This window comes from Garra rufa, chromosome 21 (assembly GCF_049309525.1).
Source record: "Garra rufa chromosome 21, GarRuf1.0, whole genome shotgun sequence".
In the NCBI taxonomy this organism is placed as follows: Eukaryota; Metazoa; Chordata; class Actinopteri; order Cypriniformes; family Cyprinidae; genus Garra; species Garra rufa.
Genome location: NC_133381.1, coordinates 2682169 through 2701948, shown reverse-complemented (window position 1 = coordinate 2701948; position 19780 = coordinate 2682169). Strand labels below are relative to the sequence as shown.

Sequence of the window (19780 nt, the reverse complement as noted above, 5' to 3'; positions counted from 1 at the left end):
TCAACGTGACCGTTCCTTATTCTTTGTAATAAGTTCAAAGATTGTGAATAATTTTTAGTAGGGCTGTGCAATAATCGAAATTCAGTTTCAATTTCGATTTCAGCTTCAATGATAATGAAAATACAGTAATCGAGATGAAACAATTATTGCGTCTCATTCCGCCCCGTTTCCAGTGGTGCGTTTTCGCTCCTCCATAAAAGCCTAATTTCACATGCAAATCAGCAAAATCATGTAACGTGACTCTTATAAAACGGGACGTGCTTGATTTATTAATGTTTCTTTGATGTTGTGTTTTTAAAAGCGCTGAGCTCAGAGACGGAACAGAACATGGACGTGTAAAGATCTTTTAGCTCAAGGTGCGCATAAACGGTCAGATACACGCAAAAATATTTCAAAATGAGGCGCTTGGTGATTATTTGTGTAAACTCTTGTAAGTTCTGTCTTAAATGATCATAAACAGTTGAGAATGAAAATACGTGGGTAACAGTATATTGGATCCATGTGGCTCTTAAAGCGGCAACATATGTGACCCTGGACCACAAAACCAGTCATAAGGTTAAATTTTACAAAACTGAGATGTTTACAACATATGAAAGCTCAATAAATAAGCTTTCTATTTATGTATGGTTTGTTAGGATAGAACAATATTTGGCTGAGATACAACTATTTGAAAATCTGGAATCTGAGGGTGCAAAAAAAATCAAAAGACTGAGAAAATCACCTTTAAAGTCGTCCAAATTAAGTTCTTAACAATGCATATTACTAATCAAAAATTACATTTTGATATATTTATAGTAGAAATTTTACAAAAAATCTTAATGGAACATGATCTTTACTTAATTTCTTAATGATTTTTGGCATAAAAGAAAAATCTATAATTTTGACCCATGCAATGTATTTTTGGCTATTGCTACAAATATACCCCAGCGACTTAAGACTGGTTTTGTGGTCCAGGGTCACAAATAATATTCCTTCTGCCGTCCGTGCTTAATATTAATAAGACGTAAAAATACAAAGAGAAAAATCACTCACTGCACTTGAATGAAGGACTTTTGTAGTTTTAATAAGAAACAAAGCATGTTTAATTCATTTATTTTACATTCAAATAATTACATTCAATTTCTGTAGTAGGCTGTTTGACTACTTTAGACTTGCATAAAAGTATTCAGCATTTGTATATTTTTTCTGTTGCATTGCTATCTTTAAATGAATCACTAATATAAAGTTTTGGACCTAGTCATAATCGTGTTAAATAATCGTGATTACAGTATTGACCAAAATAATTGTGATTATGATTTTTGGCATAATCGAGCAGTGCAAATTTTTCGTATCATAGTTACGGTAGTTTTTTTATTTATTTATACACCTTATTTTCAATGCTAAAGTAAGCTGTTTTCTGGTAAAAGGTAAGATTTCTGGTTCATAAGCCGGAATGAAATGCAGTAAACAAACCATTGTGTTCATCTTTAATACAATACATTAAAATAATATGGCAAGACACACTAGTTTGCAATATCAAGCTGCAAAATGAGTTGTTTTGTACAGCTAAAAATAGCTGGACATGAATAAGTCTGGAAACCAGACACATTTAAAAAAAAAAGATAAAAAAAAAAAAAGAAGGTGGATAGATTTTTATGAAATTTTAAGGGTCCATTCCCTAGCAAAAAGTAAAAGATTTAAAATGCATTAATTTTATGCTAAGTATAGTTCAAGTCTATTTTTATTTTATTTTATTTTATGTATTATTAATTATTAATTTTGTATTTATAGTAAATATGTTATTTTTTGTAGTAAATAAGTTAATAGACTTTTAACATTTTTACTGACATATTGCTACTTACTGATATAAAAATTATTTTAAGAAAGTTGTAATGAAGCTTTTTTTGAAGTACTACTTGTGCACAATGCACATTTCTTTCTTAGTTGGACTTAAGCTCTACTTTCGCACAATTAAAGTAAAACAAGTACAAAATTAGTTGTTACAATTAATCAGACTTTAAATATACCAGTTTAGTATACTAAAGGTACAATTGCAGGGTATTTTTATTAAGTACATAATATGTAAATGTATTTGTAGTATACTTAACATGAAATAAATGTAGTATATTTATTTTTCACTAGGGTTGCCACATGTCAGTGAATTTTTGTGAGAAAATACTGGCAATAAATATTTTTAAAGACAAAAAAACATTATATTTGCCCCTTTAAAAATAGATTTATGTGTGTATGTGTGTATGTTTTTATGTTTGTTTGTTTCCTGTTTTTATCTAAGCATCCAAACAAACTTATAAAAATAGTAAACTAATAAATACAAAAATAGATTTAGATATATAAATAGTTTAAATTATATTTATATTAACAAATATTAACAATAATATATTTATCTTAAGTACATGTATTTATTTATTAATTTTTTAAGGGTCCAAATGAAATTTTTTACTACCTGTAAATGTATTATTATTTAATACATTTTTTATTGAATTAATTAATTAATACTTAATTAATAAATAATAGTGTTTTCAGGCATTACAGTGTCCCCATAAAAATATAAATACTATTATTTATCATTTAATTATTTTTATCAAGAAGGTCAAAGTATGTATTACTCATACAAATGATTTATGACACCTCGATCAATGTGATGATTCATTAATACATAGAGAAAATAATACATCTTTAATTCATGCTGTTGTTAACATCATTTGTGAAAAAAATTCTAAAATTCTAAAACTTTTCTAGCATCATAATTAAAGTTTTTTTTTTCTTTTTTAGGTTTTATCTGATTTTTAGGGTCCAAAACAACATTTTTGCTACACATCAGTGAATTAAGTTGGAAACATTAAACACAGTATATTAATTAATTTGTATATTTTCCTAACAGTATTTATTTATAACAGTACTTAGATGTTTTTTGGCAACAGTTGACAAAAAGGTTCCCTTTGTTTACATTAATTAGCTACATTAGTAAACCTGAACTAATAATAAATAATACTTTTAATGTAATTTAACATTAACTAATAGATTTTTAAGTCAAAAGTTGTATCTGTTATGATTAGTTAATGCACTATGAAATAACCAGTGAACAGTTTATAAACTAACAGTGTTTTATTAACATTATTTATTTTTAATTATAAAAAAAAAAAAAAAAAAAAAAAAAAAATATATATATATATATATATATATATATATATATAATTAAATAATAATAAAATAATAAATGCATTTTTATTTATTTATTTATTAAACAGTATTTTATTGACTAACATTAACATTTATAAAGTTTAACTAATGATTAAAAATATATTGCTCATTGTAAATTGATGTGAAGTGAAAACATTAACAATTGAGACCTTATTGTAAAGGGTTGTCCCTTTAATTTCCTGCATTTTTGGTGATCGTGTTGCTCTAAACATTTGTTTTGGTGGAGATTGTCGCTCTTACAGTTTAATCCATAAAACTATGCTGTTCTTGGTCCAACTGGCAAGTGAAGTTTTTTTTTTTAATTTATTTATTTTAATTTTTTTTTTTCTTGCATTTGCTATTGTGTGAGTGTTAATCTCAGATCCCGTGTGCAGCATTTTGGTCTTTTTTGAATCTACGTTTTAGGCTTATTTCTGAAATATTAAGTGTTTGTATTTACGCAGTGCAGTGTTTTTTCTCCGTTTTCTCAGAGACGTTGATTCATTCATTTCTGTGTCTCTCCTCAGTCTGAGGTGACATCTCCGTCAGATGGTGAGGACCGAACCCCTGGGCGTCTGCAGGCCGTCTGGCCTCCACCTAAAGAGGATGGAGAGGAGAAGGTGGGCCTGCGTTACACTGAAGCCGGTGAGCCAGTTTGTCTTCACTCATCTCAACCACAGCCTCTTTCCTAATCTAATCTGTGCTGTCTGGCCTTTGCAAGCTCAGATGTTGTTTTTATCCGTCCTGCGTGATCGTGTTTGTCATGTGATGCTGGTCAAATGCAGTTTACACATCTTCCCGGTTAAAGGACTGAACGCAGGAGCTTGATTCATCAAACTACACAAAGCTAGTTAATTACATCCGACTCTAAACCAGCTGCTCTGGTTAATCCAGCTCTGAGCTTTATGGAGAAATATTCAGGCTCCTGATGGGTGTGAGCGTCCACCCTGAACACGTGTGTGAGCCGTTCCATCATGAAAAGCACACATGCGCTGTCTTATATCATATTACATGCGCTTACTCGACTTGATTTGACATTTTATGAGCTAATGTCCATAGTCAGAGTCTTTTATTGAGCTTTACAATGAATAAAATGAAAAGATCAGAAAGTTTTTCTTTTCTTTTGTATATATTAATTTAGCAGACACTTTATCCAGACACTTTTCTTCACTCCAAATGCTTTTCTTACTTAGATTTTTTTTATTTCAGTAATACTAAAACAACACTTTTGAATGCAGTAGATTGTACGTTTTTTAATATCTTTTAATGGAGTCTCTTATGCTCACCAAGGCTTTATTTATTTGATCAAAAATACAGAAAAAAATTATAATGTATTAAAATATTATTGCAATTTCTAATATTGTTTTCTTATTTTAATATACTTTAAAATATAATTTATTTGTGTGACACAGTGCTGAATTTTTCAGCATCATTACTCCAGTCTTCAGTGTCACATGATCCTTCAGAAATCATTTTAATATGCTGATTTATTATCTGTTGAAATGGTTTGCTTAATATGTTTTTGGAACCAGCGATACTTTTTTCTTTGATTCTTTGATGAATAAAAAGTAAAACCAAAAAAACAGCATTTATTCAAAACAAAAATATTTTCTAACAGTGTGTTTACTATTACTTTCTATCTATTTTAACACATCCTTGGTGAATAAAAGTATTAATTTCTTTAAAAAGAGAGAGAGAGAGAGAGAGAGAGAGAGAGAGAGAGAGAGAGAGAGAGAGAGAGAGAGAGAATACTGACTGAACTTATTTATCAAATTAATTCTTCCTTTCTTTCTTTATTATTTTTATTTATTTATTAATTTAGCAGACACTTTATCCATACACTTTTCTTTTCTTACTTAGATGTTTTGTCTTGTTTCAGCCAAAATATCTAAAAATTCTTAAATCAAGACGAGTAAAAATTATTGTCTTGTTTTCAGAAAAAACAAGTCAAAATGAAGTGCGTTTTTGCTTGAAACAAGCAAAATAATTTGCCAATGGTTTAAGAAAAATAATTTGGTTTTCTGTTTGAAATTAAAAAAAAAATTCTTACCCCATTGGCAAATTAATTTGCTTGTTCTAAGCAAAAACTCACTTTATTTTGACTTGTTTTTATTTGAAAACAAGAAAATAATTTTTACTTGTCTAGAAAATCCTTGATTTAAGAATTTTTAGATATTTTGACTGGAAACAAGACAAAAAATCTACGTAAGAAAATCATTTTTTGCAGTACAGAAAAGAGTCTGGATAAAGTGTCTGCTCAGTTAATAAATACAAAAGAAAAGAAAAACTTTCTGATTTTTTAATTTTATTCATTGTAAAGCTTAATAAAAAAAATTCTACAGACTCTATTGACATAAGTTCATAAAATGTAAAGTCAAGTCGACTCAGCCCATGTAATATGCAAGAAAACATTTAATAAAGTATTTTTTACTAAAATCCTTCTTGATTTCAGAATTTTTATATATTTTGGCTGGAAACAAGACAAAAAATCTAAGTACGAAAAACATTTTTTGCAGTGTTGTAAACAGAAGAACCCAGAGTCTGAAATCACATCTCTGTTCATCAGTTTCCAAATGAACTGATGTTTAATCTCCACATTCGTTTCACAGCTCTATAATCTTATTTCATTGCAGGAGAAACATCTGAGCTGAGCTCATGTATTGCTATTGTATGTTTTTCTCTGTGTAAATGAACTCTTGCTGTTGTTTTGTGTGTTTCAGAGCATCAGGCCGCCCTCCTTCAGCTGAAGAGAGAGTGTAAAGAAGAACTGGAGAAACAGCATGTAAGTTTAGCTCCATCCAAACAATCACAAATGGTCATCAGAGCTGCAGTACTGACAGAAAACACTAGAGGTCAGGAGAGACAGTCTGATTGAGACGTGTGTCTTCGGCCTTAAGATCAGAATCTGTCCGGAACAGGATGGTGAGGGATTTTCTGTTTAATAAGGCAGAAAGAAACAGTATCCACAACCAGTTTTACTGATGCAATAGGTGCTATTTCTGGGTTCCAAGATTATAGATAGCTAAAATCATGTAAAAATTTGAGATAAAACTTTAGCTTAAATTTGAACTAAAATTATATTCATTTTAAAAAAGGAAGAAAAAACATTTTTTTAGCTCACATTCCTCATTTTCAAAACTAAAACTTAAAAAATTAATAGAAACTATGTAGATATAAGTAAAAAAAAAATATATATATATATATTAATAATAATAATTACTAAAATGTTAACAAAGCTTAAAAAGAAAACTGAAAATATAAAAAAATAAAAGCCAATTCAAATTATTAATAAAATTGTAACACTATTTCAGTAATACTAAAATACTGACTATAGTAGATTGTAGTTTTTTAATATTTTAAATAGAGTCTCTTATGCTGAACAATGCTGTATTTAATCAAATAGCCTTTCCAACAATATAAGTCTTTTTAGCTTTTTATCCATTTAACACATACTTGCTGAATAAAAGTATTAATTTCTTTGAAAAAGAGATAAATAATGTACTGACCCCAAACATTTAAGTAGTATAGTGTATATTGTAAGGCAGCATTTTAATTTGGAATAAACAGGGTTTTTTTTAGCTTATTTTTCAAAAAAAAAAAAAAAGGAATCACAGGTCCCAAAAAATATTGATTATAAATCAGTATATTAGAATGAAGGAATTTCCTGAAGGATCATGTGACGCTGAATACTGGAGTAATGATGCTGAAAATTCAGCGTTGCATCACAGGAATAAATTATATTTTAAAGTATATTACAATAGAAAACTGTTATTTTAAAATGCAATAATATTACACAAAATTACAGATTTGTGACCCTGACCCACAAAACCAGTCATAAGGTTAAATTTGACAAAACTGAGATGTATACATCATATGAAAGCTCAACAAATAAGCTTTCTGTTGATGTATGGTTTGTTAGGATAGGACAATATTTGGCCGAGATACATCTATTTGAAAATCTGGAATCTGAGGGTGCAAAAAAATCAAAATACTGAGAAAATCACCTTTAAAGTTGTCCAAATTAAGTTCTTAACAATGCATATTGCTAATCAAAAATTACATTTTGATATGTTTACAGTCGGAATTTTACAAAAAAAATCTTCATGGAACATAATCTTTACTTAATTTCCTCATGATTTTTGGAATAAAAGATAAATCAATAATTTTGACCCATACAATGTATTTTTGGCTATTGCTACAAATATACCCCAGCGACTTAAGACTGGTTTTGTGGTCCAGGGTCACATTTTATCTGTATTTTTGATCATATATATACAAAATCTTACTGATCCAAAACTTTTGAACAGCAGTGTATTTTAATGGAAGATTAAAAAACAGTCATGGTAATAAATTTTTGAAATTGAGATTTATACATAAATAAAAAAAATATATATAAACTTTCCATTGACATATGGTTTGTTAGGATAGGACAATATTTGGAAATATTTAAAAACTTAATTCTGAGGGTGCAAAAAATAAATACATTTGAGAAAACTGAAGTTCTTAACAATGCATATTACTAATCAAAAATTATGTTTTGATATATTTACGACGAAATACAATGTCTTTTTTAGCTATTGCTACAAATATACCTGTGCTGCTTAAGACTGGTTCTAAATAATAACTTCCAATAAGAGTATTTTTACAAAGTATTTTTCATGTGATGTTGATTGTACGGTAATGGCTAACCAGATTCTGACTAAATCTGGTCTCTAAATTGGTAGGGCGTTCAGTTGTACTCCCGCTGTCAGTTTAGCACTAAACGCAGATTTACTCCAAAGCTTGAGGATCCCAGATATGAGGACGTCAGATCCCAGCAGTGCGTTTGCTGTCTGGACAATATGATGTTTAATCATTTTTGAGAGGTCATAACACTTCTGACGACCGCTGTGGAAAATCAGTGACGTCGACGAGCGACTGCTTTACGAGGCCCATGTCACGCGTGCTTTATGATCCACGCCGAGAGCCAATAACTGGAGCTGTGATGCTGTCGCTCTCAGGCTCAACACTTTCATCGTGACCACGGTCTGATCTAACTAACACCTTCATTAGACAATATATGAGCACAACTTCTGTGTTTCATTTTCAGAAGAGTGTTTAACCTCCACAGGCTGTGATCGTAAACATAGATTAGTTTTACATCACAAAGTATGATGTTTAAATGATGAAGTGAACTTATGATTAAAACAAGAACAAATATCTGCCAGTGTGGTCAGAAAACTTAATTGAACTTAATTACACTTATTTAAAAATTAAAATGTTACATTTTCTGACCCAATTGATGAATATTTGTTCTTGTTTCAGCAAAAAAAAATTGCTGAACATTGGTATATCTGCGTCATTCTGCATCTGAAGTAAATCTATCTTGATTTAAAATAATTTGACCTTTGTATACAGAGGAAAAATCATGTTTTGCTTTGTATGTATTGCAGTGTTATTTTAGTAGCACTGATATACTATTATATTATTAAAAAAGTAAATTACTTTTTTTATCATTTTATATATATATATATATATATATATATATATATATATATATATATGCCTTTATAGTTTTTATTAATATTATTTTTTATTAATAATTAGTTTTTTTTATTTTTTGTTATTGTTTTTTTTCTTCATTTTTATTTTCTTTACATTTTTTTTAAATGTCTTTATAATTTTTATTCAAATTTTCTATTTTTTTTATCATTTTTGTTTTAATTGTAGTCAAAGTTGTAGTAATTTTGTTCTTTTTATTAATTTAGATTTTTTTATATGCTTTTATAGTTTTTATTAATATTAGTTTTTCATTTTATATTTTCAGTACTCATTTTAATTTTAATTAACTTAAGCTAATTTTTTTAATTGGATTTTTTTCTTTTTTTTTTCTTTTGATTGTTTTTAAAATGTCTTTATATTTTTTATTAAAATTTTGAATTGTTTTTATTTATATATTTTCGGTTTTCATTTTAAGTCAAAGTTTTAGTAATTTTGTTTTTTGTTTTTGTTATTTTTATTAAGATTACATTTTTTAAAATATGCCTTTATAGTTTTTATTCATATTTTTAATTACTTTTTCGTTTTATGTTTTCAGTACTCATTTTAATTTTAAGTAACTTAAGTTAGTGAAGTAAATTTTTTATTATTTATTTATTTTTTAAAACTCTTTTTACATTTTTTTTAAATCTTTATAGTTTTTATTCAAATTTGAATTGTTTTTATTTTTATATTTTTGGTTTTCATTTTAAGTAAAAGTTTAAGTAGTTTTGTGCTTTGTTTTTGTCATTTTTATTAGATTTATTTTTAATATGCCATTATCATTTTTATACAAATTTTAAATTTGTTTTTATTTCTATGTTTTCTGTTTAAAAGTCAAAGTTAGTCAAAGTTTTTGTGATTTTGTTGTTTGTTTCATTTTTATTAGATGTATTTTTTATGTACCTTAAAGTAATATTATTAATTATAATATTTGGAATTAGCTTTTATTTTTATATTTCCCTTTACATTTTAATTCGTTTTTTTTGTTGTTTTTTGTCATTTTTATTCATTTTGATACATTTCTCACAAAACAAGACTTAAAATCTTCTATCATTTTGCTTCTCCAGTAAATGTACCTTTAAGGATGTTTAGATATTTTCACTGGAAAACAAGACAGAAATACTGATCAAGAACATTTTCTCCAGCATTCAGTCACATTCATTGAGTCTTCCAGTGGAGACATGTCGTTTTCATAAGCACGTTTGCTCATAGCAGCAGGTTAATGTGTTTCTAGTGTTTAATGTGGTGACCTCTGACTGTAAACAGTGATATTGAATGTGAGGGCAGTGTGAAGGAAGCTGTGATGTTCTGATGGACTCCAGATGCTCCTGGCAGCTCCTCATATGAAATAAGATGATGCTTCACTGCTGAACTCATCTGAAAACTCACCATTATGTTTGACTGGAGAAAGGGTCTAAATGTGATAAAAAATGCTCTGGAGTAAGACAGACCGCACTGACCGACAAAACGTGACACTCGTCCTCTGGATTTTTGGAAGCAAAGACAAAAACGTGAAGCTCTTACTCAGTATTTTTGTCTTGTTTTCTGATATATACATATAAACATTTTTAAATCAAAATGCATTTACTGGAGATGCAAAATTGTTTTACAAAAATATTTTGCATCTAAAGTAAATGTTGATTTGAAATCTTGATTTGAAAATGTTTGATATTTGTATCGGAAAACAAGACAAAAATATTGAGAAAGAAATTCATGTTTTGAAATGTGTCAGTGTCATTGATATACTGTAGTAGTTTTTGTTAAAGGTGCCATAGAATGCATTGAGAGAATATTTTAAATTGTTCTCTGATATCTACATAGAGGGTATATGGCATAGGAACGGGCAAAAAATCTCCAGAAACGGTTTTACTGCTCCATTTACAACCCTAGGATTTGTCCCTAGAATGAAATGCTCTGTTATTGCCTTATTTGGAAGCTTCATGAATATTAATGAGCTCTGCTCTGATTGGCTGTTTCACAGAGCTGCTCATCTCTATAGCTGGCACATTGATAAAAATATGTATTTAATTAGGAGCTCTAGCCGCTTTTAATATGTGGTTCGTTGAATCTGCCGTTTTGAATCGCCAACATTTTAGTCTCATTACTGTGATCGTATGTGCTCTGTGTAACGTTATAATGCAGAGGGAGTGCTTACGTTACTTACCACACACGTTCAGCTGCTTGTCAGTGATACTCGGGATCTGTAAATCATTCGCCATCATCAGCGCAGTCATCTCTCTGTTTATGTGGTAAGTTAAATCCTATGTATTGCAATGTAACAGGCTAGCGCTAGCATTAAGCTAACCGTGTCCCTTCAGTGGCTTGCCTTGTTTTACTGATGTACTGATGTTACTGATATTGGGCGATTCAAATGTTGGAGGCGTAACTAATAACGATCCCGGGACTATGGCGTAACAGGCGGTGTTATGTTGGAATTGATTCTTCGGTGGTCTTTTGCAAACACTAGATTTATATAAGAAGGAGGAAACAATGGTGTTTGAGACTCATGGTATGTCATGTCCATGTACTGAACTCTTATTATTTAACTACGCCAAGGTAAACACAGTTTTCCATTCTATGGAAATTTATAATTTAAAATTTAACATTTATAATTTTATGTATATTTTTTGTTTTAATTTTAGTTAAAGTTTTAGTAATGTATTTTTTTATTACATTTACATATATACATGTATATATATTAATATTTTGAATTAAGTTTTATTTTTATATTTTTCATTTTTTTGTAATTTTATTTTTAAGTTTTAGTAAATTTGTTGTTTTTATCATTTTTTTATCAACTAATTTTGAATTAGTTTTTTTTTCCATTTTTATTTTAAATTACATTTCCATTTTAAATTACAAGTTATGTAATTTTGTTTTTATTATTTTTTTAATTGATTATTTTAATTTATTTATTTTTTGAATATATCTATTTAATTATTTTTTATTTTAATGATTTCCATTTTTATTTTAAAGTTTTGTAATTTTGTTGTTTGTTTGTGTAATTTTTATTAGATTATTTTATTATATATTATTTTATTTGATTATTTTTAATATATCTATATAGTTGTTACTGATATTTTGAGTTATTTTTGTATTTTTATATTTTTCATGTTCATTTTAATTTTAGTTAATATTTTAGTTTTAGTAAATTTGTTTGTTTTTATCATACATTTTTTTACTTTTATAGTTTGTTACAATTTTGAATTAGTTTTTATTTTTATGATTTCCATTTTTATTTTAAAGTTTTGTAATTTTGTTTGTTTTTGTCATTTTTATAAGACTAGTTTATTATATATTATTTTATTTGATTATTTTTTAAATATATTTATATAGTTGTTACAGATTTTTGAATTAATTTTTTTGTAATTTTATATTTTTCATTTTAAATTAAATTTTAGTTAATATTTTAGTCATTTTAATGTTTGCTTTTATTTTTATTAGATCTGTTTTTAAAATGTGTATATTTTTATTTCATTTAAAATTTAGTAAATTTGTTGTTTGTTTTTATCATATTTTTTAAATGTCTGTATAGTTTTTATTAAAATTTTGAATTGTTTTTTTTATTTTTAAGATTTCTCATGATAAACATGTTAAACTACAATAATTTAATTTTTTAGTTTAGCTTTAATTTAGCTAACATTGATAACCCTGACATATTGTGAGATGTTTTTATTGTTCATTGTCCACTTATAGTACTTATTTGTCGTTTCTGCATGTGTGACTCCAGGCGGATTTCGAGCTGCAGATATTCCAGGTTCGAGGGGAGCATGCGGAGGTGGTGTCGCGTCTGGAGTCGGTCATCGGCAGGATGCAGCGGGAGCAGACGTATAACACCTTACGGGAGCGCGGCGATATGCATGACGTCTGTGTCTCCACTGAAGATGACCAACTGCCCAAAAGCTTCCGCAACGTGTGCGTCCAGACCGACCGCGAGACCTTCATTAAAACCCCAGAGGGAGACGGGACCAAACCAGTGCCAAGCTCCAGCTCCAGCCTGCCTAAAAAACTCGACCTAGACTCCATTAGCATGAGTTTAGGTGTAGGTCCAGGACCGCCTCCTCCACCTCCTCTACCCGGTAGCTCCGCCCCTCCACCGCCTCCACCACCTCCTCCTCTCCCTGGTAGCTCCGCCCCTCCTCCCCCTCCACCATTACCTGGACTTCATCCTGCCCCGCCCCCTCCTCCGCCCCTCCCTGGAGGCCCACCTCCTCCGCCACCTCCACCTGGTTTACCAGGAGCTCCGCCTCCTCCTCCACCTCTCCCTGGAGCCCCGCCCCCTCCTCCGCCACCACCTGGACTACCAGGAGCCCCACCCCCTCCTCCACCCATGCCAGGCTTTGGTGCTGCTCCTCCTCCTCCTCCTGCTTTCGGCGGGTTTGGATTTGGACAGGTGACGGAGAAAGCGCCGCGTAAACCCACCGTAGAACCGGCCTGCCCTATGAAACCGCTCTACTGGAGCCGCATCCAGATTCAGGACAACAAGTAAGTCCACATCAGACACATTTTAAGATGTAAATAATCTTTCTATCATCATTTATTCGCCTCATGTCTTTTAAACCTGTGGAACATAAATGTAATATTTTTAAAAATGTCCGCTTGGATTAAGCAAAGCAAGCAAAATGACGTAACATAATTAATTTTTTTCTGAAAAAAATGATCAAAATTAAGAGAATTTTTGCTTAAAACAAGACTAAATATCTGCCACTGAGATGCATTTCTTGGATTTTCAATGTTCTGTGAAATACTTTTATGTGACACAATGATCTTTTTTTGGATGTCACATCATTGTGATTAAAACAAGAGCAAACATTTGTATAATACTTGGTAAAATGATGTTAAAATATTTAAAAATGTATTTTTCTGGCAGATATTGTTGTTATAAACTCAGTCTGGATACATTTTTTCAGAAAACAAGACTTTTTATCCTATCTAATTTTGCATCTAAAGTAAATGTTGATTTGAAATCTTGATTTAAAAATGTTTGATATTTGTATTTGTACAAGACAAAAAAATTGAGAAAGAAATTCATGTTTTGGAGTGTTTCAGTATATATATATATATAGTGTGTTTTTTTTTGCTTCAATATAATTTTACTTAAAGTTTTTTATGTAATGTTTTTATTTTTATTACATTGAATTAAGTATTATTTTTATATTTTCCATTTTTGTTGTAATTTTATTTAAAGTTTTTGTAAATTTGTTGTTTGTTTTTATCATATTTTTTAAATTGTTGGTATAATTTTTATTGACATTTTGAATAAGTTTTTATTTTAAAGTTTTGTCATTTTGTTGTTAGTTTTTTGTCTTTTTTGATTATTTTATTATTGATTATTTTATTTGATTATTTTTTTAATATGTCTTTATAATTGTTGCTGATATTTTGAATTATTTTTTGTATTTTTCTATTTTCTATTTTTATTTTAGTTATTAATTTAGTAATTTTGATGTTTGATTTTGGGATTTTTATTAGATCAGTTTTTTTGTGTATTTTTTTTTATTTTTTATTTAGTATTATTTAAAGTTAAAGATTTTTCTTGTTAATCTGAAATAAATCGTTTTTATCTACAGATATCATACATTAGATATAGCGCTTGCAACGCCAAGTTCATGGGTTTGATTCCCAGAGAATGCATGAACTGCTCGCCAAATGCATCCAAATCCATCAGTTTTAGTTCATTTTATATTCATTTTGAGTTGAAATAGAGCAGTGCTTTATTGATTTTGTCACTTTAATCCACCTCCAGCTGTTTGGACGTGTCATTGGCTGCCTCATCATGTAAACTGCTTGAGTTGATTCCCACACTGCAGTGCTGTGAGTGCATCTGCACGCCTGTGTCACGGACTCACTGGAGCTTCCGCTGTGTGCTGGAGTGTTTATATGTGCTGCCGGCAGCAGCTTTATGGCTGTGTGTTACTGTTAGCGGGATTAGAGGAGGATGTACAGTGATTCCTCACACTCGCACTAACTCACGGCACGCGCCAGTAAACGTTACAGTAGAGCTGTTAAACTACATGATTACAGTCACGCTCCTCAGAGAGCACATCTGCGGCTCACTCAACTGTTAACTTTTAATGTTTAATGTTTAAGAAAAGTTAAGAAAAAGATTAGCCTATAGCCCTAAACATATATAGGCTACAAGCTAATTCTTTTTTTCTTAACTTTTAACTTCTTCTAAAAAATATCAATAATATTAAAACAACTAGGCAAGGGTTACCAAATTTTCTTATACAAACATAACGAATGCACTTCAAAACTAAGTTTTCATATATAAATTCAGGAATCACGAATATTATTATTATTATTATTTTATATCTGTATAGCTATAATAGTTGTATCAATTTTTTTTTTTTTTATTAAGTAATGTTTAATTTAGTTTGTTTCGCTCTCACAGTTTTTACTGATCACTGATGTCTGCATATAAAATATTTTTTTTTATTTCAGTTTTAGTTATTTTTAAGTTGAAAACTATCTGAATTTTCTTTTCCCTCAACAATGTCTCAATCCATGCTCAGATTAGAGATTTTAACATCATCTGAGATGCACTACAGTCATTTTATGGCTCTATACTCTGTACTATTTTGTGTCTATTAATATTCCTCACAAGAAATTTTAGGACAAACATCTGATCTAAAACGTTTCATTATCATCCTAATGTAGATTTGATTGACCTGGTGACCTCAATAACCTTCCTAATCTCTATCTCCGATGGATTGCAGTCAGATATACATGTCAAAGCCCTGTGATCCTTCAATACAAACAGAAGCTGCTGGGATACGGCTCATCTGTATTGTCTGAAATGAGTTTTTCCCTCAGGATATAGGAGTGGAAAGTGCGATAGCGAAGGCAGGCTGGAGCGTTGTTAAAGTCTCGCTCGTACGCCATCGGCCTGTTTGTGTTGCTCGTGTTTCTCAGCAACGGCAGAAACCAAATAATTCTCATCACTGCAGTCTGAATCGGCCAAATACTTCACTCCGGTCTCCAGCTTGAGCCTTTAAACGTGTAAATAAATGCTAAACATGAAACCTAAACTAAAGCTGAGCAGCTGAGCTGACTCTGTTCCTCCTTCAGTGTTATTTTAAGAGTGTTTGTCTGATATATAACGCTGATGATCACTGTGTGTGTGTTTTACAGTAATAACACGCTCTGGAATTCACTGGAAGAGCCTGATATCATAGACCCCAAAGAGTTTGAGGAACTGTTCTCCAAAGCTGCCATCCAGGCCAAGAAGAAGCCTCTGTCAGACTCATACGAGAAGAAGAGCAAAGCCAAGAAGGTATGAGACTGCGGTGACCAATCTCCTGTATGTGCTTATAGAGTGTTAGTCAGGAATAGCTTTGGCTTTTATTAAAGGAAGTCACATGGTTTGTACCACTAGAGGGGGTTTCAGACACATTCTGTGTCTCGCTGCCAAACATTAATGTTCTCTTGACATTTGAGTTGCTGAATGTGCCATTAACAGCAGATTATGCTTAATGCCTGTATATAATAAGCTCATTTTGAGCCGTTTTCCCCAATAATTCCCTTTGAGCTTTAGTGTTCAGTGGGGTTGTGATCAGACGTACAGGTCTGACCTACTGCTGTGATTCTAGATCAGCACACATCCAGTCATCTGATGTGTTTTAATGACAATATATTTAGGGGTTCAAGCACGTAGTGATTAAACCCTATTGTAATTGTTAGAATGGCCACGCTTCAGCAATCTCCATGTAAAACTGATGGTGCATACCAAACCACAAGTCATAGAGACTTGAAACTTGGAAGGATGGTAGTACTCACACCGCCGACAACGTCACCAAGGCTCGCCCCAATCGGCCTGACGGGGGCGCTACAGCGATCAAAAGTACGAAATCGCTCCTAAACCACCAGTCGCTCAAGTGACTCAAGTGTCTTATGTTGTTGGAATCCTTGGTACCAGACAAAACGCCTCCGATTTAATCGTGAGCCTGGCAAAATTTTGAGGTATTTTGGATTTTTTGCAAAACCTTCTTTTGTGAACTAGTCCTAGGTTTTTTTTGCGCATTTTCCAAGGGCATAAAACGGTTGTGCATTGCACGTTTTTTCGCACATACACAGAATATTTGTATCATGCGAAATAACTCCTCATTCCGAACAACTTTGCCTCTAGAACCATTGCTGTCAATCAAATTGTCTGTTAAATGATTGCGAAGATGTAAAAAACCTGCTTTTGCGAACTAGTCCTAGGTTTTTCACCTGATCGGAACTAAACCAGTGTGGAAAGATTCTCTGGAGAGCGAATATCAATTATCAAAATAGAAGTCGTAACTTTCGACCGTCGCAAAGGGACGCCAAAACGTTCGAAAAAGGCAGGGCCACTTTTAGTAAAATGCCTATAACTCCTGAACGGAAAGAACACTTATGTAAGAGTTCAACCTGAGGTCACAGGACGAAACTCGTGGAGCTTGGCCACTTGGTGGCGCTATAAGAGGAAACATTTGTTGAGCGTATTTCAGAAAAACATGGCAACCATTGGCACCTATTAGACATGGTTAACAGAGGCTGATTAAATGAAACTCGGCTGGCCTTGGTTTGACTCACAGCCCCGAAAGTGCGATATTGCATCAAACCACTGCTGTCAATCAAATCGTTTGTTAAATGATTGAAAAGATGTCAAAACCTACTTTTCTGAACTAGTCCTAGGTTTTTCACTCAATCTAGGAAAAAAACAAGTCAATAATTATCAAAGAAAATTTGGAATTTACCATTTGGAAAACTATAACAGGGTTGTTTAGAAAAGGAGCCTGTCTTTAAGGAGATCGGACCACAGCTGGTGCTATAACAGTCATAAACGTTACAAAACATATTTCTATGGTAAATCACCTGTATTTGCAAAGAAAGGCATGCTACATAATGTCTTTTTCATATGTGCTTAAGTGCCTTAAAGTGCTTTGAACCCTGGCAATCGCTGCTTAAGACCGCAATACACTACACAACTTTTAAAATCGAAACAGATTTTTAAAACACTAGGCATCAAACACTTAACGACTTTGCAAGTAGTGGCAAAGGAAAACTGTCCATCATTCGCTACAGGACTGAGGATCATACACTACCAGACTTTAAAGTTGTTTTGATCACAACAAAATTGTTTCTAGGAGATGCTTGACAAATGAAAACATTATGCGTTCTAAAATCGGCTGAAAATATCAAACATGTTTGATATCCTCAAACTAGATGGAATCAAAGTCTGTAGCTAAAATATCGGAGTCAGTGACCATCATACACTACACGGTTTTCTATGGAATCTGTCAACTCAAATCTGCAGACTGGCCCAGACTGTCAGCAACTACTGACTGTAAATCGGCAGAAAATCAGGCCAAAAATCGTGGAGTGTATTCAAGGCTTTACAGCTATATTCAGTAAAGTTATTGATTTGACTGGACTGACTTAATCTGAATAGTGACTCTATTCTGTGGAGCTGCTTTACTGCTGAAAGTGAATTAGTTTCAAGTGATGAATTTGACAGCTTTTGGCAGCATTGAACTGAGCTGAGATGATTTTGATGTAGTTTTAGATCTTATGTTACGAGCTGGTTTTATTCAGGTGTGTTTTCTGTGGTCAGTGTGGATCAGATGAGGTAGAAACGGCTCAGTCAGCAGTGTGTTTGTGACAGTCGTGAGTGATTGTGCAGGTCAGCACTGGTCTGGCGTCCCACAACTTAAACATTCAGCCTGGACCCAAAGCGCTCCAGACGCTCCTGATCAATCAGCCGGGGCTCCACATTGGCCTGTGTGTGTGTGTGTGTGTGTGTGTGTGTGTGTGTGTGTGTGTGTGTGTGTGTGTGTGTGTGTGTGTGTGAATGTGTCTGTGTTCACTCTGGGCTCCTGCTGCATCAGCATACAATCAGACGTCTCTCCTGTTGGTCTTTGTTGGTCACTTTCAACAAACTGTGAGAGATTTAATTGTACTTCTCTCTCTACACTTTCGAAGTTCCTACAAAATCAGCTCTCTATTCATTTATATTAAAGAGCTGTTTATATTTATATATTATATCAAAATCAGTGCTGTTTATTTATTTATTTTCTTGTACAATATTAAGGGGAGAAAGGCAAAAGTTTTGAATATCTGTAGTTGAATTTCACAGAGGGCAGTTCTAAAATGTATTATTATTTATAGCAATGTTTCCATCCAAAGTTGTGAATTAAACGTGTGAAAAGTTGGAATATTACATAAAACATTTGCGAATAAATGACTGTTTTAATTGCATGTGTTCACAAGAACAAAATCACCACTTCTTGGGAAAATGCTACAAAGTATTAAATAAAAAAAAAAAACCAATTAAATAAGAATTTATTAAACCAATAAATAAAGTAAATAAATATTTTCTAATTAAAAACGAACAAGCAAAACATATTCTAATAAATTAGATCATTAACATGGTAAATTAATATTAATATTATTTTACAATAAAAACTAACAATCAAGATAAAACACCTACTAGTTGTTAATTAAATCATTAAAATGACTAATTAAATTAAGTAATTTTAAAATAAAAACACAGAATATCAAAATAAAACATCTAATAATAATGAATTAAATCTCTAAAATGGCTAATTAAAATGTGTAATTTAAAAAAGCCATCCAAGTAAAAAACATTAATAATAGAAATAGACTTTTTCCTTATATACTACATAATAAATGATTTTGCCATAATAAATTCATGTTATAGAAACGATGAAAAAGTATTATTTTGTTTTAATTTTTTAAATAATTTAATTAAATTTTTTTGTTATTTTCTTTTATTTGTAAAGCAAATGTATATAAAGTAAATATGCACATAAAAATGATAACAACACAAAACAAAATTACTAAAACTTTAATTAAAATTAAAATTAAAACAGAAAACATATACCAATAAAAATAACTATAATACTATATATAATATATAAAGATACAATGATAGTATCTCAGCAATACTAAAGTAACACTGCTGTTAACACAAATATGATTTTTTTTTATTTTTGAATATATTTTGAATTAAATTTGTGTGTGTGTGTGTGTAACCAGCATTTAGTCTCCATAACTGTATTTTTGTGTGTGTGCTTTAGGTGAAATCACAATA

The 19780-nt window shown here is 31.0% G+C and overlaps 1 protein-coding gene across 1 annotated transcript in view; it reads left to right on the top strand.

Annotated features, from left to right (window-relative positions):
- LOC141296224 (uncharacterized) overlaps nt 1–19780 on the top strand; it is a 90906-nt gene that overhangs the window by 26574 nt on the left and 44552 nt on the right. Inside the window, exons 10-13 of the mRNA XM_073827497.1 lie at nt 3708–3825; nt 5901–5962; nt 12431–13185; nt 15835–15976. Of these exons, the coding sequence (XP_073683598.1) occupies nt 3708–3825; nt 5901–5962; nt 12431–13185; nt 15835–15976 (1077 nt within the window). The remainder of the gene's footprint in view (nt 1–3707; nt 3826–5900; nt 5963–12430; nt 13186–15834; nt 15977–19780) is intronic.